The sequence below is a fragment of the Cryptomeria japonica genome, chromosome 8 (assembly GCF_030272615.1).
Source record: "Cryptomeria japonica chromosome 8, Sugi_1.0, whole genome shotgun sequence".
Lineage (NCBI taxonomy): Eukaryota > Viridiplantae > Streptophyta > Pinopsida > Cupressales > Cupressaceae > Cryptomeria > Cryptomeria japonica.
The window spans coordinates 597,179,816-597,202,981 of NC_081412.1; the positions used below are offsets into that span (position 1 = coordinate 597,179,816).

General features: G+C 35.6%; 1 protein-coding gene across 1 annotated transcript in view; it reads left to right on the forward strand.

The window, feature by feature from the left end:
• The first annotated feature begins 220 nt into the window (after positions 1 to 220).
• The window catches only part of LOC131857822 (receptor-like protein EIX2), a 54,905-nt gene continuing 31,959 nt past the window's right edge, over positions 221 to 23,166 (forward strand). The window contains exon 1 of the mRNA XM_059210557.1: positions 221 to 335. Within this exon, the coding sequence (XP_059066540.1) occupies positions 221 to 335 (115 nt within the window). The remainder of the gene's footprint in view (positions 336 to 23,166) is intronic.

Here is a 23,166-nt window from a genome sequence, read left to right on the forward strand (position 1 = left end):
GTGGCTTCATGATCAGCCATTGAAGGATCTTATGGTTGATTGGTGGTATGAAGGGGTGCCTACCCATGAGCGGGCTATGTACACCTTTGGGAAGACATTACAACATGTGAAATATAGGCTAAAGAAGTAAAATAAATAATATTTTGGGAATCTGCATAGACACAAGATGGTAGCTCAATCCAAGCTGGATGAGGTTACATGTCAAATTAGGGATCAAGGGATGACTGTGGAGCTTAGTATGGTCGAGTCTCTTGCTCTTAAGGACTTAGAAGAGTGGGAGTTGCGTGAGGATATTTTTTGGAAACGAAAGTCTCGTATGGATTGGCTTCAAGAAGGTGATAGAAACACAACTTTTTTTCATAATTCTGTTAAGGCTCAAAGGTATGGTAACTCTATTACCTCTCTCATATCTTCAGAAGGGGTTCATCTTTCATCTAAAGAAGAAATTGCTACAAAAGTTGTCATTTATTTTTCTAATTTATTTACCAAAGAGGATGATGAAGCTATGGTGGAAGAGAGGGCCATCTTGAACTGTATTCCACCTCTTGTCTCTGTTGAAATGAATGATTCTCTCTCGTACCTTCATTTTGTTGTTTGAACTTGAGGGGGTTGTGTTTCAAATGAAAAAAGGCAAGGCTCCTGGCCCTGACAGGTTTCCTATTGAGTTTTTTCAAGAGTTTTGGGAGCTTATAAAGTATGATCTTCTAGATGTGGTTCAGGAATCTCATAGGAATAAACAAATGCTCAAATCTATGAATTATACCTTCTTGGCTCTCATTCGTAAGAAGGAGGAGGCTAATAGCTTGGATTAGTACATGTCTATTTCTTTATGTAATGTTGTCTACAAGATAATCACTAAATTGATTGTTGAATGACTCAAATCTCTCCTTTGCACTTTGGTTTCTATGGAGCAAGGTGGTTTCATTGATGGAAGACAGATCCTTGATGGAGTTGTGATAGCAATGGGGGCTATTCATTCGATGGCTTCCTCTAAGGAGAAGGCTATGTTTATTAAACTTGACATGGCCAAAGCTTATGATAGGGTGAGTTGGGATTTCTTATAGAAGGTCCTTTTGGCTTTTGGTTTTGGAGGAGAGTGGGTGAATTGGGTTCTTAGTTGTATGACTTCTACCTCTTTCTCAATTCTTATTAATGGGGAACCCTAAGAATTGTTTAGTGCTTTATGGGGGCTTTGACAAGGGGACCCTTTATCTCCCTATTTATTTATTCTCATAGCTGAAGGTCTTGGTAGATTTCTCACTTCCCAAGTGAGACATGGTCTTATTCAGGGCTAGAGTTGGAGTAATACTCTAGCTCCCTACTCTCATCTTCAGTTTGTGGATGACACAGGTATGATGGGCAGGGCTAGAATCAACGAGGCTCTAAATTTTGGGAGAGATTTGGATATCTATTGCAAACCTTTCAGGTCAAAAAATTAATGAAGATAAATCATCCATATATTTCTTTAATACTCCTCAGCTTATTTAGAATAGGATGGCTAGGATCCTCATATTTCAGATGGGGTCCCTTCCTTTTTTGTACCTCGGGATTCCTTTAGATTTGGGGGTTCAACATGAAGATTTTTGGCAAGGAATTTTGGATAAATTTTGTTGCAGGGTTAATCATTGGACTTACAGGTGGTTATCATCTACTGGAAGAGTGATTCTTCTAAAGACTATGGTGTAAGCGCTTCCCATTTATAGGTGTTTTGTGTAGGGCCCCCCCTCCAATTTTGTGAGAGATTTCAATGCTCTTTCCCATCAATGTCTTTGGTCTGGTAGTTTTATTTCTTCTAAGTAGAGATTAGTTAAATGGGACTATGTTTTTAGATAGAGACATGCTGGGGGTCTTGACCTCAGATCTATTGGTTTGGTTAGCAATGTCTTGGCGGCTAAGCTGTATTGGAGGTGGCATAACAGTCAGGATCAGGACTAGGCCAAGATTTTAACCCACAAGTATCTCCCTAGTGCTAATGATCATGAGGTACTTCATCTTAGTTTAGTGGGCAGGGACTCTTGTATCTAGGATACTCTTAAAAAAGGTGCCCAACGTATTAAAGATGGCCTTTTTTGGATTTGTAATAGAGGTTCTGAAGCTCTTTTTTGGTAGGACTCTTGGGATGGTCACCCTCCTATTCTGTCTAGTTATCCACAGCTTCAGCCTCTTCGCAATATTTTCACTGATGATGAATGGGTTAAGGTGGATAATTTTAAAATGGTTTGGCGCATTGGACAGGTTGATGTGACTTGCTAGAAGGATCCTCTTGAATGGCCCTTGGGTGGCTCAGACGAACATCGTGTGGTGTTGGTTAATATCTTGGAGGGTAGGTTATGTAGTTCCCTCAAGGAGAGATATATTTTGGCTTGGGGTCCTAACCCAAAAGGCTTTCTGTTGCTGAAGGTTATGCTCAACTTGATAGGCAATTGCATGGCCTGACGAATGTTCCCTAGTGGAAGAAGGTTTGGAATAGCTTCTCTTGGTCGAAATGTAATTTTTTCTTATGGTTGGTTGCTCAGAGGAAACACCTCATGTGGGAGAATCTTCGTAAGAGAGACTTCTAGGGACCATCTATATGTTATCTTTGTATGCATAATCAGGAAGACTGCTCCCACTTGTTTTTTCTATGCCCTTTCTCTAGGGAGATTTGGCAAAAGTGGTGGGAGGCTTGGCAACATCCTTATTTTCATGCTATCTCCTTAATTGACTTTTGGGATAGCTTGGGCAAACCCCCAACAAAGACCTCTCTCTTTAAGTGGCATGGGCTATTGGGTCAGCTCTTATTATCTGGAATTTGTGGCTAGAAAGGAATTGGAGGGTCTTTTGTGATTCACATATAGGGAGTCCTCAGCTATGGCAAAAGATAGTTAATAGGCTTTAGGAGACAATCTCAGCTAAGTGCGATTTGTCTAAAAATGTTCATCTGGGTGATTATGCTATTGTAAGAAATCTATAATTGGATAACATTAAAATGGACTATACTGCTGGAAATAGATCTCGACATGCTAAGTAGTGGATAAGTAGAGATGGAAGGTGGATTCCCCTTCTAATGGGATTCTTAAAAATTAATAAAAATGGCTCTTCCCATGGGAATCTTGGACATGCAGGTATTGGAGGTATAGGTAGAGGTGATGATGGTTGTGCAGTTTTTTCTTCTCTATTTATATTGGGCAATACTCTCACATTGTTATAGAGGCCCTAGCTATTAAGATTGCTATTGAGCAAGGCTGTTCTTCAGGATGGAGGAAGATTATTTGTGAGTCGGATTCTCAGATTGTTGTGGATATGTTGAACAAACAAAATTTGAATGTTGTGAGTTGGCAATTAGCTTCTGTGGTCAGACAAATTTTACAACTGTGTAACACATTGGAATTTGTCTCCTTTTGTCATATTCCTAGGGAGTGGAATAGAGTGGCTGATTCTTTGACCAAGTGAGCTTCAGAGCATGTTGATGGTTGGGATTTTAGTGGAAGGGATGGTCTACCTCCTAATTATCTTGAAACTTTAGATAGGTTAATGCTAGAAGACAGGATGATGCAAGAGCACCCAGTGGTGTGGGATCAATTTCCCTTTTATGTTTGTTTCCTTTTCATTTTCATTTTTGAGGCCCTTTGAGGCTTTGGATGCGCTTGGTTTTTGGTGTAATTCCATAGTAGTTATGGTCACTAGACTTTGTAATGGTGGTGTTGGTGGTTCTTTTAGGATCCCTTTAGTTTTTGTTGTTGTCTTGGTGGGCCTAAGGCCCGATCTTTGTATTTCTATGATTTCTGAATAAATCTTTACCACTTTTTTCAAAAAAAAAAAAAGTTTATAAGTTCAAGCCTAATCCACCATCTTTAGGGAAACATTTAATTTTACTCTTTGTGGATGAAGGTATCAATATGGAGCACTTTATTGTGCAATGTGTCATTAGATGGTAAGTTTATTTCTATTAAGATGAGGTGAAGAAGTGAGGATAGATGTGTTGTAATGGCTTGAAATTGATCAATGTTAATTTTATTTGGGACATGTGAAGATAGAAATTATTTTGGATTTTATTTACCTAAAAGGAAACCCTAGAGCATACACTAACCCTATTCTTCATACCACATACCACTATCTCAAGCCTTAGTTTTATGACACTTATCTTAGGGCTCAATTGAGAACACATTTGAGAGAATATGAAGTTGAAAATGTGAAAAATATAAGAGGGGAGAAATCAATGAGTGACTTGTGGATGTAATAGGAAAGTGTAGAATGACAACACATGTGCGGGAAATCTCACACATGTGTGAGAAGCCAATACAAAGCTAGGTTAAAAACATGACGTGGAAAGTGATGGTGACTTACAGTGTATGCTCACACATGTATGAAGATTGAAATGCGATAAGGGAACCTACCATATGATGATATGTTTGGGGATTTGGAAGAATTTTAAAGGGGAGAAAATATTAATAATGATTAAGGTGGATTAATTAATTTATTAAGTGACTTTTGGTCAAATATGAGATGGAAAGTGATGACAACTTGTGCATGCTCACAAATGTGTGAGAATTAGAGAGGGATAAGGATACTTGTCACATGATGGAAATTTTGGGGATTCAAAAAAAAAATAATTAGAGAAAATATTAATAATGATTAATGTGGATTACTTATTAATCGAGTTAGACGAATTGGAGAGTAGGGGCTAAGGTTGAGATAACTAAATTAATCAACCTTTAGAAGAGAAGTGGAACATAATAAATTAAATATAATTTAGTTGATTATGAGGATGAGCAATAATTTATTAAATAATTAAATTATCTGATTAATTATGAAAAATCAAAAGATGGTGAATTATGAGATATAATTAATTATATGATAGATCAATTTTATGGTGTCTAAACCTAACATAATCAACTATAAAGGATTCTCTTCCATTCCATTCCATTGTTGACTCCAAGATTCCATATTTCCTATCTTGAGTTATTTTTACAATGTATAAGAGTGGTGCCACATAATATGAACTTGACTCAAAATTTGTATTTTTAAAATTTAAATTGATTCTCATCATTTCATCATAACTATTATGAATTGACTTAATACATACTTATATAAAATTTTGTTACATATTGGATGTATTCAAAAACATTTATTTAAATAATTAAAAATTAAGATCTTAGAACACTCAATAATCAAATATTGTAAAACATCAAATAATCAAATATCTAAAAAAATATTCAATTAAAATATATACACAATTTTATATAACTCAAATTCTCTTCCTCTCGATTATTTTATGTAACTCTCATTTTTCTTCCTCTTTAAGTTATAAAATATTTGAAAAATAAATAAATTCTTTTACTTTTAAAAATATATATTAATCTATATGCGCCTTATTTTTTTCCCTTTCCCAGTGAGTGGGAGAGTGGAAGAGAAAGGTCAGAGGTATATTTTTGAAGTAATATGGTGACTTTGTGTATCTTTTTTCTTTTCAGGTTTTCCCATACTAAGTTTATTAAAATATATACAACCTATGCTAAATGGCTGCTTTGGCTCCCATCGGTGATTTTTTGTTTTAATCACAACTTTAAAGCATTTAACAACTTTTGGTGATGCTTCCGGATGTCTAAGTCATAATTTTAAATGGTTAGCAGTGGTCTTATTTATTTCCATTTCCCGTGAGTCTGAGAATGGAAGAGAAAGGTTAGAGGTACATTGGTAAAGTAATATGGTAACTTTGTGTGTTTTTTTATTGAGATTTTTCCACATTAAGTTTATTAAATTATATATAGTTTGTGATAAATTGTTGGTTTGACCCCCATCAATGATATATTTTTAATTGTTGCTTTTAAAATCATTTAACAAATTTAGGTTCTTCCTAACATCTAAGTCGTAAGTTTAAAACAATTATGATTTTAAAAATACTGTGTGGTCCCAAAGAGAAGATTTTTATTTTCCACAATATATTTTAAAATTTTAGTAACAAGTAAAAATATGATGGACTTGAAAAGCACAAAGAGGGGGGGGGGGTTGAATCAGTGACACCAAAAATGAAACTACTTCAACTAGTAAACGGTAGATGAACTTGATAGAGCTTTTAAGTAAAATGCATATAATCCAAAATGATGTAACATCATTCACAATAAGTAAAGCATCCACCATAACACAAGTAATTATACGTGGAAAACCCAAATAGGTAAAAACCATGATAGAGCTTTTAAGTAAAATGCATATAATCCAAAATGATGTAACATCATCCACAATAAGTAAAGAATCCACCATAACACAAGTAATTATACGTGGAAAACCCAAATAGGTAAAAACCACGGTGAGATGGAACTCACAAGTTAACTATATGCAGTAATAGATAACTGACCGGTTAGGGTCTACAATGTGCTCTGCCAGGAGCGAATCTTGTTAGAGATCCCAAAGCTTTATTAGAAGCTTATACCTTGTTAAAGGTAGTACCCTATTAGGAGTAACCTCAGTGGAGAATTTATGAATTCAAACTAATGAATCACCTTGTTAATGGGTTTGGACATAGAAGCATGTTAGAGCTTACCCAGTTAGGGGATTTGATTTCTATTGTGATTGTTAGAAAACAACAGAAATAGTTTGATCTGTCTGAGTAGCATGATACTTGCTTGATTAGATCCTTCTAAACATTTTCAATATTGCTATTCAACACACTCTTCAACTTAGGACTTTTGCTCTCGCATACAATAAAAATCTTTTTGCTCTTCATGCATACAAAATAATTTACTAAGATATCAATATATAGACACTTAGATTTCATGTCAGCCTAAGGAAATCATAACACAATTTCCTAGGTGCAGTGTATCTAGTCAAGTGATCATAACTCATCACAAAAGTACCACCAAAAAAATGTCAATGGGATAACTCATCACGATTTGTGGTAACTCATCACAAAAGCACTGAATACCAGTTGGTACAATCAATATTAGTTTGAGTTAAACATATGAACCATTATCCTTGAATCTTCTAACATGATCTCTTCTTGATCTCCATCTTGATATCGAATAATGAATATCCATTGGTTGTCTCTAATACACATACCGGTTGTCACAAAGTATTGGTTAGAGATAAACCTTTAGTATACCGGTTATAGTGTAAACAACTTAAAGTTACACTGGTAGAAAATATGAATATATGTGTGTGTATGTGTTTCATCAATGACAACATATGATGGATATATTACAAATCATCATCAAGCCAACAACCTCCCCCTTTGGTACTTTCATTGCTAGAAGAATTTTGAAAGAAATCAATGGTACTTTCATTGCTCTCATTCCCAAAATCCAAGGTCCAAACTCTATGGACAAGTTTAGACCAATCAGTTTATGCAACTCTTTTTACAAGATTATTTCCAAAGTTCTTACCACCAAAATTCTAACTATCCTTCCTTCTTTGATTAATCATCAGCAAAATGGTTTTGTCCCTGGAAGACAAATTCTTGACTCCATTATAACTGTCCATGAGAATATCCACTCTCTTGTTAGGGCCAAGAAGTAGGGTCTCATCCTTAAGCTTGATCTCTCCAAGGCCTACGACCAGGTTGACTGGCCTTTTCTTGTGAAGGTTCTTATGGCTTATGGTTTTTCAACTAAATGTGTTGACCTCTTCAGCCAAATTATTACTTCAGCCTCTTTTGCTATTCTTGTTAATGGTTCCCCTTCCCCCTTCTTCCAAGCTACTAGAGGACTAAGGCAAGGGGATCCCATTTCCCCTATCCTCTTCATCATTATGGCATAATGTTTTGGTAGGTCCATGGAAAATATGGTTATGCAAGGCTCTTTTAAGGGACTCTAACTTTCTTCTGCTGACCTTATTTTCTCCCATCAATAGTTTGTGGATGATACTATTATCATGGGGGAATCAAGTATCTCTGAAGCTAGAACCCTAAAGAATACTCTTTGTATGTTTGCCTCAGCTTCTGGTCAGCCCATTAATTGGGTCAAAAATGAAGTTTTTTTCATCAATACTCCAGAGTGAAGACAACAAAGAATCACCAGAATCCTGGAATGTAGGATTGTTGATCTTCCTATGACCTATCTTGGTCTCCCCATGGGTATTGCACCTCCTGATCCTTTTTGGACCTCATTAGTGGATAAATTTCATAAAAAAATAGCTGGTTGGAAAGGAGCCCTTTGGAGTCAAGCTGGAAAGCTTCAACTTCTAAAATCTTCTCTTCAAAGCATACCGATCTATGCCCTAAGACTTTTCACAATTCTAGTTAAGTATCCTGATGCAATTGAGAAAATTCAAAGAAAATTTCTATGGTCAAGGGTTGAGGACAAGAAAAGAATGTCTCTTGTGGCTTGGGATCAGGTATGCAGACCGAAAAGTAAAGGAGGTCTGGGCCTAAGAAGAATCTGGACCTTAAATGAAGCTCTCCTGTCCAAGCAGGTCTGGAGAATGTTCCATTTAGATACTGAATGGTGTAAAATCTGGTGAAGTAAGTACTCTCTTATGTCCTCTTCTATTTCTTCTTTTATCAATTTGGAAATCAATATTAATGGGTCCCATATATGGAATCATGCCTCTAAGTGCAGAGAAAGAATTGCTAAAGGAGTTATATGGAAAGTTGGAAATGGTAGGAGAGTTAAATTCTAGGAAGACCCCTGGCTTTTTGATAAACCCTTGACTGATTTCCCTGAATGGCCCCCTTATGCTCCCTTCTGTATTATAATTTTTGGTACCTTAGTTGAAGGGTATTGGACTAGCAATAAATGGCAGAACATTGAAAGTATCCACCCAAGCCTCATAAAGCTCAAGATCCACCTGTCTTTGGTCTGGTTGAACAAAGAGAAAGACTCCCTCATTTGGAAATTTTAACCCAAAGGTATTATTACTATTTCTTCAATGTATAGTGTTCTCTCCTCCACCCCTCCTGATAATCCTTTCTAGTCTAAAGCTTGGATTGAGGGTCTGACCCCCAAAATCAACTTTTTCTATTGGACTATACTTCAAAATAAAATCTTGACCCTAGATAACCTCAAGGGTAGAGGTTTTTCCTTTCCTAATAGATGTTCTCTATGTCTTAAGGAGGAAGAGTCAGTGGACCACCTAGCCATCCACTGTTCCTATTCTGCCTCAGTCTGGTAAAGATTTCTTAAAAGTTTTAGCATTGATTGGGTGTTTCCTAAAACTATCAGTGAGTTGTTCTACTCCTAGAATATCCATTCGTCTAACTCCTTTTTGAGATCTCTGTGGCAGCTATCACTTCCTCACATACTGTGGGGATTATGAAAAGAAAGAAACAATCGTATCTTTAGGGACACATCCCTCAATCATGATATTATGTTCCAGAAAATACAATGGGTGATTGTGGAGAATATTGGGATCATTGGGGGTCCCTGTTTTTCGACCAACCCCTTGGAATCTAACATTTTAAGTTCCTGGAATTTGAAGAATGCTGGTAGCTCTGACCCCAAGCAAAACAAAAGACTTGAAGCAAGATGGCAAACTCCCCCTCATGGTTGGTTCAAAGTCAATTTTGATGGTGCTGCAAAAGGTAATCCGGGCCCTGCGGGTTGTGGAGCTATTCTTAGAGATGATAAAGGTATATGAAAGGAAATGATTGTTGTCCCAATAGGGACTCAAACAAACCACAAAGCAGAAGCAGTGGCAGCTCTCCAAGGAATTCTCCTTGCTAAAACATGGAATTGCCCCTACATATGGATTGAAGGTGATTCAAACAACATCATTAAATGTCTCAAGGGGACCTCTAAGCCATCATGGTCTATCAATAATATTATAAAAGCCACTAGAGACCTCATTAGCACTTTTGAAAAAAGTTACATATCTCATATCTACCGTGAAGCCAATGGGTCTGCTGACTGGGCAGCCAACGGAGTAGTCAATAAAGATGAAATGATTACATGGACGGGAGAACAAGGACTCCTTGAGGATGTCAGACTAATCATTTTTAAGGACCAATATAGTATCACTCCAAATATTTTTGATGGACAAAACAATAATGAAAAAAAATAAATGGAGTACCTCGAGTTATTATAATACTGTCAGCACCATTTATTATAATACTCGTTCTATCACTTCCCACGCTTTCTGGGTAAATTTGGTAGCTCCGAGAAACTTTATGTCTAAAACTCTCTGCAAGTTTCATTATTCTTCTCTGAACAATGAAAACATGGGCGGAAACAAACATTGATACGAACCTAGTAGCTACAAGGAATGGAAGCAGAAGGAGGAGGTCTAGAATATTTTGCAGAAGGGTGGGTTTTCTAAATTTATAGAGAGACTTCATGGATGGGATGGCACGGTCACCAGTTTCTTCTACAAAAAATGGAGAAAGGGCACTTTGAAGATGGGAGACTAGTTTGTTGTCATAGATGAAGACCTTATTGCCCAAGCCATGGGTCTCCGAAGAGAAGGAAGCAACTTCTATAGAGACAGAAAAGTGAGTAAGGAGGCCATTGATAGATATCTTGAAATTGAAAAGGAGAAAAAATGCCTGGTGAAGCTAAGTAAAACTTACTATCCCCCTAGGGATTTTGTTAAACCATGGCGGGAGGTCCTCTTTGTTATAATGCGCTATATTACATTGGATGGTAGATTTACTAAAGTATACGACTACCATTTTGATTTTTTGAATCATTTTAGGCATGACGAGAAGGTTAACTTTCCTTATTTTCTATTATGATCTATGAATACCACCATTAAGGCCTATAAAGAGAACCCTTTGGGGGACACTGCCATGCATCAAGGCTTAATGGTTCTTATTTATGACCATCTCAAGGCTAATCAGATTGCCCGCCTGCAGCCCTCTATTGACTTTGAGGAGGATGGGTCGAACTTTGTTTTTTCTGTGGATGATGGTTCCGACAGTGACCCAATGAGTGACTCTGAGGAGAGTTTGGATGACTCAGAATTTGAAATGGGTAAGAAGAGGAAATATATGAAAACCAGACCTTCTTCCTCAAAGGGCAAAAAACCTAAAGGAAAAATCCTCCAGATTAGCTCCTCGGAGGAGGAGGAGGTCTCTGAAGATTCAGAGAAGGAGAAACCCTAGGGTTCTCTGAAAAAGAAAACTAAAGTCCATACTTAGACTAGAAACAAGCATAAGAGAAAGGAGGAGAATCTGAAGGAGTTGGAGGCTCATAAGTAGGAAAAAATTTTAGAAGCTGAACAAAACCTGGAGAAGGCGACCACTGGAGAGGTTCATAGGGTTGACGACATAGCTACTGTTGGTGACACTCCAAAAAAGGAACACAACAACTTCGGTAAGATTGATCTTCCCCTGAACCCTCCTCTTGAGGGTATGAAAGGTTTTATGGACACCATGGAGTAGTTAATAACTAGTTATAAGAAAGCTATGGATGACAACAAGAAGCTCAGCCACAAAATTCAAATTCTGGAAACTATCAACACTAGGGAAGGGAAGACTATGGCTGATTATATTGAGGATCTAAAAAATACTATTGCAAAAGCTGAAAATATAAGAGACTCCTTCAACCCCAAATTTGAGAAAATAGAGAAAGACCTGTTGGAGAGGAAAACTATTCTTGACGCTATGGATCAAACTATATCGAGCATTGTCAGTAAAGTCAGCAAAATTGAGGATTGCCTCAAGAGTATTGCAGAGAAAAGTTTAAACATCCTGAAGGTTTCTACTGGCAATACTAAAACTCTCATGAGCAAATTGGACAAGAAGAAGGATACCCTGGATATTGACCCTGACACTGAAGGCACATGAGATTCTCAAGGACCCAGAACAAGAAGCAGAGGTAAACAGAAAGAAAAGAAGCCTAATAAGGACCTGGATGATCTCAAAGATGTTGTGGCCACCTATGACCAGTTGGTGAAAAAGGCAAGGACCTTCTAAAGACTATAACTGTGTAGTGCCTTCCTAGTTTCTTTGTTGTTTCTATATTTTTCCATCTTTTTGGTTTGTTGGCTTTTTTGTGAGTCATTTTGTAAGCAGTTTATATGCTCTAGACTCTTTGATAACTTATCTTAATTTCCTATGTTAAAGGTTTCGGGTCCTGAAAACCTATTTTTCTTAATTAATCAAAACTATCTCCCCCTTTGGCATTGATGGCAACACTTAGAAAATTTTACAGTAATACTGCTAAATGTGCTTACAAAAAAATTTACACATATACACATGCTCCCCCTTAATGCATATATTACACACACACACACACACACACACACACACACACACACACACATATAGATAGATAGATAGATAGAAAATGTGTATCAAAGTATTTAGCATATACAACAACAACTTTCAAAAAAATCAAAGTTCATGCATAGGCAATTCTCATGAAAATAACATTGAAGTTCTGCTTCAACTATGACAAAGCATTTGTCCATGTCTCCAACATGTTCTCAGTCTACGCAAATATATACATAAGCTATGTATAGGTTTTGGGAGTTACTAAAATAGCTTCAACATTGGAGTAGGCTCTCTGAAGTATGTCTACTTGTGATGTGAGAAGACTCTTGAGTTCCTTTAGAGATCAGAGTCTCTTTGCCTTCTCCTGATCATAAGTGTCCAACCTGTTGTGCAACTCATCTACAGATTTGATAAAAGAAAATATAGAGTTGTGAAATACTTAATGAATCATCATCATCCTCATCAAGTTGTTTTTTTTTTGCTTGTTCATAGGATGCAACCTTAATGATCGCTTTCTCTTGATTCTTCTTTGTTTCCGTTTCAAAATTTTGTGTGAAAACATTTTCCATAGGCTCTTTCTGAGTAACTTGAATGACCAGTGGAGATTGGGGTTTCTCCTGTGGTTCTATTTCCGGTGGATAGATCACATTTAGTTGAGTTGTTGGTTGCTCAACTAATTTGACCTATAAGTCTGTGATTTCAGGAGGCTCCATATCTAGTGCAGTGACATCTCCAAATAGATCAAGTGTATCTTGAACATCATCAATAACATGAATAGTGGTGTCCTCCTTCTTTTTGACTGGATATACCACATCTTCTTGAACAATCTCTTCTTCATCCATTTCCGGTCTATTAACAACAACATCTTATACATTCTTAGAAGATAGTACAAGTTCTTCCATCCTTTTGATATTGCAAGCTATATGATGGGCCTTAGTTTCAATAATTGACTTCTTTCCACTAAGAAGCTTCAATCTTCTTGCTTTCAACATAAACTGAGCTTTGTACCGATCAACTAGAGCACTAATTTTATCTTTAGATAATTCAGGAAAATATTGTACAAATACTTCATCAATGATTTCTTTTTCCAACTTTACAACTTCCTCTCATTTATTTAAAAGAATAGTATATAAAGAATTTGAAACATCTTTTTCAATATCATGAGGCAATCTACCATAATGGCACAACTGATTGATTACCTGTTGAAGGACTTTCTCTTTCTCATCTTCATTGAAGGAATCAAAATGTTCTTTAACATTTTCAAATCTATTTCTCCCCAATGTCTTCATTGTTCTTTGAAAGTGGCTCACAGGTTTGAAGGTAGAGATATCAAGAGGCACAATTGCATTTGACACTTCTTTTACTTGCTGAGATATTCTGTCGGTTGCCTTCATCTTCTTGGGTTCTTCTTCAGTGTCAGTACTCTTAGACTCTTCTTGCATAATTAGCTTTCTTCCTGTCTTCCTCGTTATATTCTCCTTCTTTACATATACCTTAGGTGTTGGTTCCTTCTTGGTTTGGATACTCTGAGTCACCCTTGTACTTTTAATTGCAGGAGGTGCTTCCTCAACTTTCTTTTTCTTTCCTTTCCCACTAGTAACAAGAGCAATACTGGTTTTTGCTGGTGCATCCTGGACTACCATAATATCTAGTTTTGCCTTCCTTTTGTCTTTAGGAGATGCTTATAGGTTATTAGCATAACCAACCAGTAAGTTGTAGTTTACCTCATAACTCATGTCTTCCATTTATTCTTCTCTTGGCTCAATTGCTTGCATCAAACAAAAGGCAGTGGTAATAGTAAAAACTATATCTTTTGCAAAATGACTTACCAAATCTTTAGGCAATCTTATTGTCATGCTCATCTTTTTTCTGAAACTCATTGAAATACTTATTCATAGCAATAGGGAAAGTATTCTTTACAACCTTGATGTTATTCTTGATTTGTGTTGATACCGGTAGGTCCTTTGACCATTCAATATCACCTATTCCTGGTAGGAAATTTTGAAAATAAAAGAATAACCCAACCAATAGCCGACCATAAATTTTGACTACTATCCTTTTTGATAGATTGCAAATTTAGAAACAATTGTCATCTAGTAGCCTCGCCAAGATCATAATCTGCATTTTCAACTATCATCTTGTGAGTTGTATAAATTGTTGCAGATGGAACACTATTTAGTCTATTGGAGTAAAATACCTAGTAGCCTATCACCATTGCTGTCAATTTCACCGTAGGGTCCTTGATAGTGTTGATAGAAAAAGATCATTTATCAAAGATTGAACTGGTTAGAAAAAATACTCTCTTTTGAAATACACCTTAACTCAGGTACTACATCAGTTGAGTAAAAACCAGTTACATCTTGAATGGCTTCCTTAGTTATTGTGTGAGTTCTCTCTAAGTACATGTTCTCACTATGAACTCTACTCAAAATGATTCTGATATGCTCTTCCTCGAAAAACTTCAAGAAAATAAGCGGCATTATGAAAACCCTAGCATACTCTGTTTGAATCTTTCCATTCTCATCACAGAGTGATTTCAACTGAGTGTAAATGTACAGAGATCCTAGATCCTCTATCTTACAGTCAATATAACTCAACAAATCACATTTTACTAAAACTCCACTAGGAACTTGTGACAATGCATTATACGACACAATTTGTTCCACCTCTACAAATTCCATTGGCTTAGATGTAATCATTAACCTTTCTACAGACTTTGAAGATGGTGCCATCGTAGATAAATAGGATTCGAAGCAGAATTTTTAAAGAAATACCTTTTCTTATGCACATTGCCTTGTTTCTTAGTTGAATGTGCCAAATGCACACCAATTCGATCTTCTACAACCTTCAAGTCAGCTTGATCACAAATCTTAATGCACCTTCAACTAAAATTAGCTCACAAACTCGTCTAGGCTCTCCAAATGATCAAAAATCTTTTCTCGAATGCGTTAGGGTAAAATAATAAAGTAAAAACTAGCTATTATCCTTTTTACCTATTGCATTAAATGCTCGCCTGTTAGGGTTACAAACCCTAATTTCACCACTCAAGGTAAAAACCGGTTGATAACATATTGACAAAAAGTTATCAAAATTCCATGCTTCAAAAATTCTCTTACCACTCATTCATTTCAAGGGGTTCGGAAGTGGATTTAACGTTAAGCTCCCCTTTGCCACATGAAAAGGATTAATTCACCGATGCAGGATTCTCTTCACTGGGTGAAGGAACAATTTCTTCGACAGGTGAGTCATCACTCTTTTTCTTCCATATCCAATTCATTTCCTCTCTAGTTTCTTCAGCATTAGCTTTCTGCTTTCCTTTTTGATCCTTAGAAGGATTAACTGATTTTCTATTTTTGGATCTATAGAATTTTGCCAGGTGTCCCGGTTTGTTGCAGTGATAGCAGGCCATACCAGATGCAGTACCCCTACCCTAATCAATTTCTAATCTCAGTTTGACCTTGGTTAGTTTATCATATTATAATGATTATAGTCAGATGTTTTGATTTAGTGCATATCTGTTAATGTGGTTTTCGCACCAGTTTGTATGCAAGTTGATTAGTTTTCCTATTTCATGTTATTAATCTTGGGCTAACACTTTCATTAAATTTATATATGTATGCATGTATGACTCTTGGTTGCAGGAGATTTTAGGTATAATGCCACATGGGTGTAAGGTTCGTCTCCATCTAGATTCGCAGGTTTGAGTGTACCTCTTTGATCCTTAGAGTTGGATTAGGTGGTTGTAAGATCCTCATTTGACCATAGTTGTGCTCAAGTGAGCATCGTCAGTCGTCATCGGTATTCCCTTTGGTTGGGTATGTAGGTCGTTTGTCTGTTTGACTTTCTTGGGTTGCGTGTTGTGTGCGTGGTTAAATCGAGTAATTAATCCTTAATCTTTAATTTGATTTAATGTTTGTTTTTGCATTAGTATTTTGGGGACTAATTAAATAGGCTCCCTTTTTATGTGATTAATTGTTAATTGAATTGCTTAATTCAAGTTGGTAGCAAGTTCAATTATATGGTTTATTTTTAATGTTAAATTTATTCAGTTTATGCTCTTGGAAAAGAAAGATTTAAATTTAATTGAAATAGAATTAATTTAATCTTTTTGGCATTTATGAAATAGAAAGGTTAATTTCAGTTGATTGAGAAAATCAATTTTAAATTGAAAAGCAAGTTTAATTTATTGATATAGTTTAAAAGAATGATTTTTGGGATTTATTTTAAATAAAATATTTTAATTCCAAAAATAAAATTTTGGTCAAACCTTTCCCATTTAACCTAGACTTTTGGAAAATATGGGATATTGAATTTTTTTGGAAAAATATTTTTGGATGGAAAAATTTGGGGGTTTTGGGAGGAAAAAGTTTTTCTGGAGCTTGCAGGTTGGGCTCTCCTTCAAATCTCTTCCAGGATTGCGTATGGAGGTAGGAATTATCTTATTTGTCTTCCTTGTTGCCAAAGAAATGGATTGTTGGTTGAAAGAAAAATGCTTGTTGTTAAAAACAAAACATTCAAATTGATTGTAGATTTAATTTGGGTTTGTGATTTTAAAACTATGCATTTTAACTTGTGTTCTTGCCAAAAATGGTTGAATCATTGTGTTTAAAATTGTTCCTTTTTCCCAAATATGGGTTTTGGTTGAAGAAATTTACTTGTGGGTTTTGAATATTCATCAATTTTTGAGAAATTGATAACCTGAGTGTTTTAAAAAAAAAAAATCTGTTATAGTCTTAGTATGAGACTGTTTTTAGAAATTGGGGGTTTGCCCTTAAAAAAAAATTAAAAAAATTATGTAAAACAAAAATTATTAAATCGAAATCAATTTTATTTAAAAAAAAAAAAAAAAAAATCTTTTGTGGTTTGAGGACAGGGAGCCGAGGCTCAACCCATGCCTCCTCCCCCTGCGCGAAACGCAGCCTGCGGGGGCCTACCTTTATGCCAGCAGCCGCAAGGTTTGTGACCCCTGCGTTGGTCGCAGGGAACAACGACCCTCGCGGTGGCTGCAGGGAGCTACAACCCCCGCGGTGGCCACAGGTTCCCCCACGTCCATTACGTGGGCACCGCGGGACCTGCGTCCATCGCGGTGGCGCCGCCCTGCAGCTAGGGGACAACCACCCCACTCCCATGAGTGGGAGATGGGCTCGCGACAGCCCTTGGGTTTGACGCCCTTTTTTTTTAATTATTTTTTTTAGTTTAAAAAAAAAATATATATTAAATTTTAAATTAATATATTTGTTATTAAATTTTAAATTAATAAATTTGTTGTTAAGTTTTAATTAATATATTTTATTATTATTATATATTAATTATTAATTATTAATTAATGTATATTTTAAAATATATGTTAATTAAGATAATTTATATATTAATATATATTATTAATTATATATTAATTGACGATTCCTTTTGGCGTATATTTTCAATGAATTATAGTTATTGTTCAGTTAATTATTTTATTAAGTTAGGTATATATAGATATTTATATATATGCTAATTAATATCTTGGATGGTGTAATTGTTTTAAATATATGCAAGGGAATTATTTTCATGGGGAAATGTTTATCCATTTCTATAATTTCTTTAAATGTATTTTTCCATTTTTGGAAAGTGTATATTTGTGTTGCTAGAGATGAGAAATTATTGCATTCAACTCAAGACGAAATGATGTTTTATTTGGAAAAATGGATATCAGGTGTTAGTTGGATAATTTGAATATTTGACTTTATTTCAGTGGGTGTTCTACGTATAGATTATTTATATAATGTGAATTTGGTTTAAAACTCGTAAGGACGCATTTATGTATGTTCAATGCATATGAAACTTAGAGAGTTAGAAAACCAAGAATGATCTATACCTAGATGAGGTAGATAACTGCAATCTAACTTATATCATTTAGAAAACTTGATCAAATTTTATGTTTAGATCAACATGGGAAAAGATTGTACCTACCAATTGTTGCCTATGCAAGTTTCATTTCTATATTCACTTTTGCTTAAGTAATGGCAAACCTTGATTTGTTTGATTGGACCCTATTGTATGGTTGATTTGGGATACCTATTTCAGTCCTCAGTCTCAAGTTTGACTGGTGTTTTGTGGTGGTGTCGTAATTGGTCATATCCTTTATGCAAGTCTCGAATGATGGTTTGTGGTGGACCATAGTTGGTCGGGCCTCTAGTTAGAGTACCATCAGTTAGTGCACCTCATATGAAGTCATGTTGACCAAATGGTTGTTCCTTCCGTTTTGAATTTCATTTGCTTGACCATGTGTATTCATTGGTTTATCAAGTTTGTTTGAGTATAGTCTAGTGTCGTATAGGAAAGTGGCTTTCGATTGGGGGTCGTGCCCAAAGTGGTTGTTGGGTAACCCATCAGAAGTGTGTCTAATAAGTGATAACCTAATAGTATATTAGCATGATGTTAATGAATCACTAAGTAAGATAATTGTGCCTCACACATGGGATGAGTGCTAACATAGACTCGACATGCTGCAAGAAGGCCTGAAATGGAAAACCATCATCCTTGTCTTCACGAGAGGATGTGTTGGTACACATGAGGCTTGGATGGGCCAGGGGTTTGGATTAGGTTGCTAGGGTAACCTAGTGTATGGGGCCGGAACCTATGAAGACCTGCCATGGTAACCATACTAGGTTGTGTGATGACACTTGTCCCTACGTCCGCTAGTGTGTTGTTGTATTGTCTTGATAGGAGCACTTTTGTGGAGTCATCTTGTTGCTTATTTCCTTGTGAGTACCTGGTTTCATGCTAGACCTTGGGTTGCGATGACTAAGTTTTGCGGATGCTCCAATGGACCTTTGTATTTGCTTCGATCATGTTCAGTTGGATCCTTTCCTATTCAGGGATCATTTATGTATTTATTGACCTGATGCGGTCGTTGTATATTGGTTATGTTCACCTTGATGGAAGGATTCAACCTTATGTATTCATTCCTATTATTTAATTATCAGAGGGGTCTTGCAGTTGAGCGGACCCAGAGATGTAGCCCTCTAGGGGAGAATTCTGAGATCAATTTGGTGTTATGTGATGCTTATGTTCTCATGTTTCCTTTTTCAGTTTTAGCATGTATAGATGACATTATGTTGAATGTATAAAGTGGATTAGAAGAACTTAATCTTAAATGCATGTATGCAGTTGCCTTTTAAATGCAGTAATTGGATCATGGAAGACTGCAGATTAGAGCAATAGGATGCATTCAGTTATTGTTAATGAAATTAAGTATGCATGGAAATAACTCATTAGCTTATGATGACATTCAAGTGCGTTAATAAATTAGATGCATGACTTATATTTTAATGAAAAGTATGAATGAAGGGTAAAGATAAATCTTAATGGATGAACCTTATCTTGTGATCTATATTTTCATCTTGTTGAGAGAATTATCCTTGTTTAAGAATTATCTCGTTATTAAGATAATCAACTTATTAGATTAATTAGTGTGAGTTAAGCTAAATGTGGAATTAATTAATCACGTTGGGTAACCCTTTAGGTGTTAGTTGTTGTCTTCTGCTGTGTAATTTGAACTTTGATATCTCATTGTATCATTGTGTTGTGTTTAATTTTAAAAAAAAAATATATTGCACTTCATTCATGTGTTTTAGCTTTATCCCTTCGGGGTTTCTTGGCGGGGCATTACACCAGATGATTTCCAAGGTCCTGCATTTCCTCTCCCAGTTCTTCTTTTGTAGTTCATAGCCACATGGCCAAAGTTATTACAAATGGTGCAAATGATATTTGTTACCTTTCCATCTCAAATGGACTAAACCGGTTGTCGTAGGGTCTTTGCCAGTTCTTGTTGACCCGGTTGTCAAAATTCCTCATCCAGTTTCCATTTGGTCTTGAATGCATATGCGGAACAGGGTCATTTGCTCCATATTTACACTCAATTGATCTATGTCCATACATTCTACATGTGAAGAAATGACCTTCAAATTTCTTAGACACATACCTAGCATTAGTGTTGTAGCTTGCATTTCTTTTAGGCTTATATCTACAAACATTTGCGGTGTGACCAGGTTTATGGCAAACAAATCAAACAAGTTTAAAGACCTTCTTACCGGTAGGATTTTTAACCTTAGGAGAAGATTTATTCTTAGGAGTGTTGCTCTTGGTATCGGAGGATTCACCTTTTTCAAATGTGTGAAAACCAAGCCCAAAGGTATCACCTTTCATCCTTTGAGACTGAATTTGTTCCTCCAACAAGATAGAACTTTTGATGAACTTGTCCAACTTCTCATTTGCTTCAGTAAGCTGTGTGGTGAGATCTTCATTTTCCTTCTCTTCTCTTTCAGAATTCGAATACTCATGGAAGATAGCATTTTCTCGCTTGATCTTGGAAATCTCATGATCTCTTTCCTTGATAAGATTTTCAGTAGTTCTTCTGGCTTCTAGTTCCTGACTCATGCAGATGGGTTAGTGCAGGATCATGGGGGGCCAAAAAGTGGCAATGTGAAAAAATAGCCTTCTCCACTCGCCTAAAAACGCAAAAATCCATGTTGACTTTTTGCTTGGCCTGGGTGTCAGTACACCTTGGCATGGAAATTACCTAAGCAAATCGAATATCCGATTTTTATTTGTAATTTTAAATTAAAAAATATATTATATAATCTATAATGTCATATTATATATTACATATTATATAATATATAATATATATTATATATTATATATTATATAATTATATAATATATTATATATTATTTAATTATATAATATATTATATATTATATAATTATATAATTATATAATATAATAGTATATTATATTATAAATATTATATAATATTATATTATAATATAATAATATATTATATTATATATATTATAGAATATTATATTCTAATATAATAATATATTATATAATATGTATTATATAATATCTTATTATATTATATAATATATTATTATATTATATTATATATTATATATTATAAAATTATATTTTATAATATAATACAATACGTATTATATAATATATTATTTATATTATTATATTATATAATATAATGTTATTTTAAAATAATTTAAGTATAAAAAATGGATATCTGATTTTCTAAGACAAATATATTTCGACTGTGAAAGCCCGTGAGTCATTTTTAATTCACGGGCTGTGCATATTTGTAAAAATCCGATATCCGATTGTACCCGATATCTGGTGTTTTGGCCAAAAATTGCTTAAAAATAGATCGAAAGGTAAGAATTTTATTGTTCTCAATCACTTTCATTCATTTTTTGTATTTTTTGTTAATGTTTATTTGATTTTTCATTGAAAATATGGTTTTTTTCATGAAAACTAGGTTTTTTTAAATCAAATACAAAATTGTTTAAATTTGTTAACTAAATTGAATTGTTTACATTCAATTAGGTTAAAAATGGGGGATAACAATGAAAACATTGATGAACCACAACTGCAACAACCAAACCCTCCTTTGCCAATCCCCCACTCCATTCAGGATTTGATTGCACAAAATTTGAATGAATTGAGGGGGATTGTAGATGTATATCATAGGATCCATCGTCTAAACCCAATGTTTGATCCTCTCATGTCGATCATGACGGAGGAGCACAATGCCACCCTTTTGTGGTGAGATTCTACGAGGGAAAAATATGTGGATGGCTTGTCATATAAGGATATCAAGGATCTCGAGATATCAAAATTTGATATCACCTCATTGTTTGTGAATCCCCGCACTGGTCAACCCGTAGACCCCAAAAAAACCAAACTTTCTATTAAATGGTGTACACATGATGGTATTGTAAAAAAAATTTGGGATCGTTGGTGGATGGGTTTTGACAAAGCACCCAACAACAATCTTGATGTCCCCTTCTATTTCATAAAAAAATTGTATGCTGAGTTTGTTTTATGCAAACATGTGAACTACTTTGACATCCAACCTTTCCAGGGTGTAGGTCTAGGTATGCCCCAAAATAGACCTGGGGCAGTCAGAGTAGTCCAGGGCCCATATTTCCCCCCTCCTCTGGTTGATCCCCCACCTCTAGTGTAGCATCCAGATATTGTTTATGAGGCGGCTTCATGGACCATATCGACTATTCACTCTTTGAGTAGCCTTTTGGTTTCTCAGGTTGGGTCAGTAGCTCAACCTACTTTTGATGGTAGTGGTGCATCCAATGGCACTGACATGTCATCCTTGGCTCTACACATATGCATGCCCCATAGTTGTGTCATGTGTGGGCACATATGCTTGGGTCCAATTGGACAGCCCATTGATCCTCCTGTGGACAGTGCAGATTATGAGGTGCATGAGATGCATGATGCACCAGATGTTATGACATAGACTGGAGGATACCCTGGGGAGTCCTCACATGGTAGAGGTGAGGAGGCACCATCATCATACATTGATGATGTAGTGGTAAGATTTGTATTTTCACAGCTCATGTTATATTTTAAATGAATATTTATAATCTAGATAATATTAAGTACTAATTTTTATTTACATGGTCTATTTAACAGTTGATGACCGAGGAGGAGTTGAGATAGATTTAGGAGGGCACCTTGTCGGCCATTTCATTTGGCCTTGATAGCTTGACGGTACATATATTATTGCACCTAGTCATTTGGCCTTGATAGCTTGACTCTTGTAGGGCACAACCAGCACGAGTGCGGGGCAATGTGATTTAGGATCTGGTAGTGTAGTTGGAGACAAGGGAAAGGTAGTTGAATGCAAATATGATTGAATGAATAGTTTAAATAACTTATAGTGATTAGACACATCTAGACATAGATTGATAGTTTCATATACTTGTTGTGTATATGTACAGAGAATTCTTGGCTTCACATCCTTGATGACTACACCCAGTATACCTGAAGATGAAGACGAAGAAGAGATGCCTCGAGTAGATGTGTGTTTATTTTATTATGTGTTTAGTAGATATAATTTGTTATTATTAGTGACAATTATATTCTAACTTGTATCAATGCCATGTTTTTGAACATATGTAGGTTGTGTATGAAAATATTGAAAACATACCTCCTCTACAGAAGACATACATCAAGAGTCCTACAAA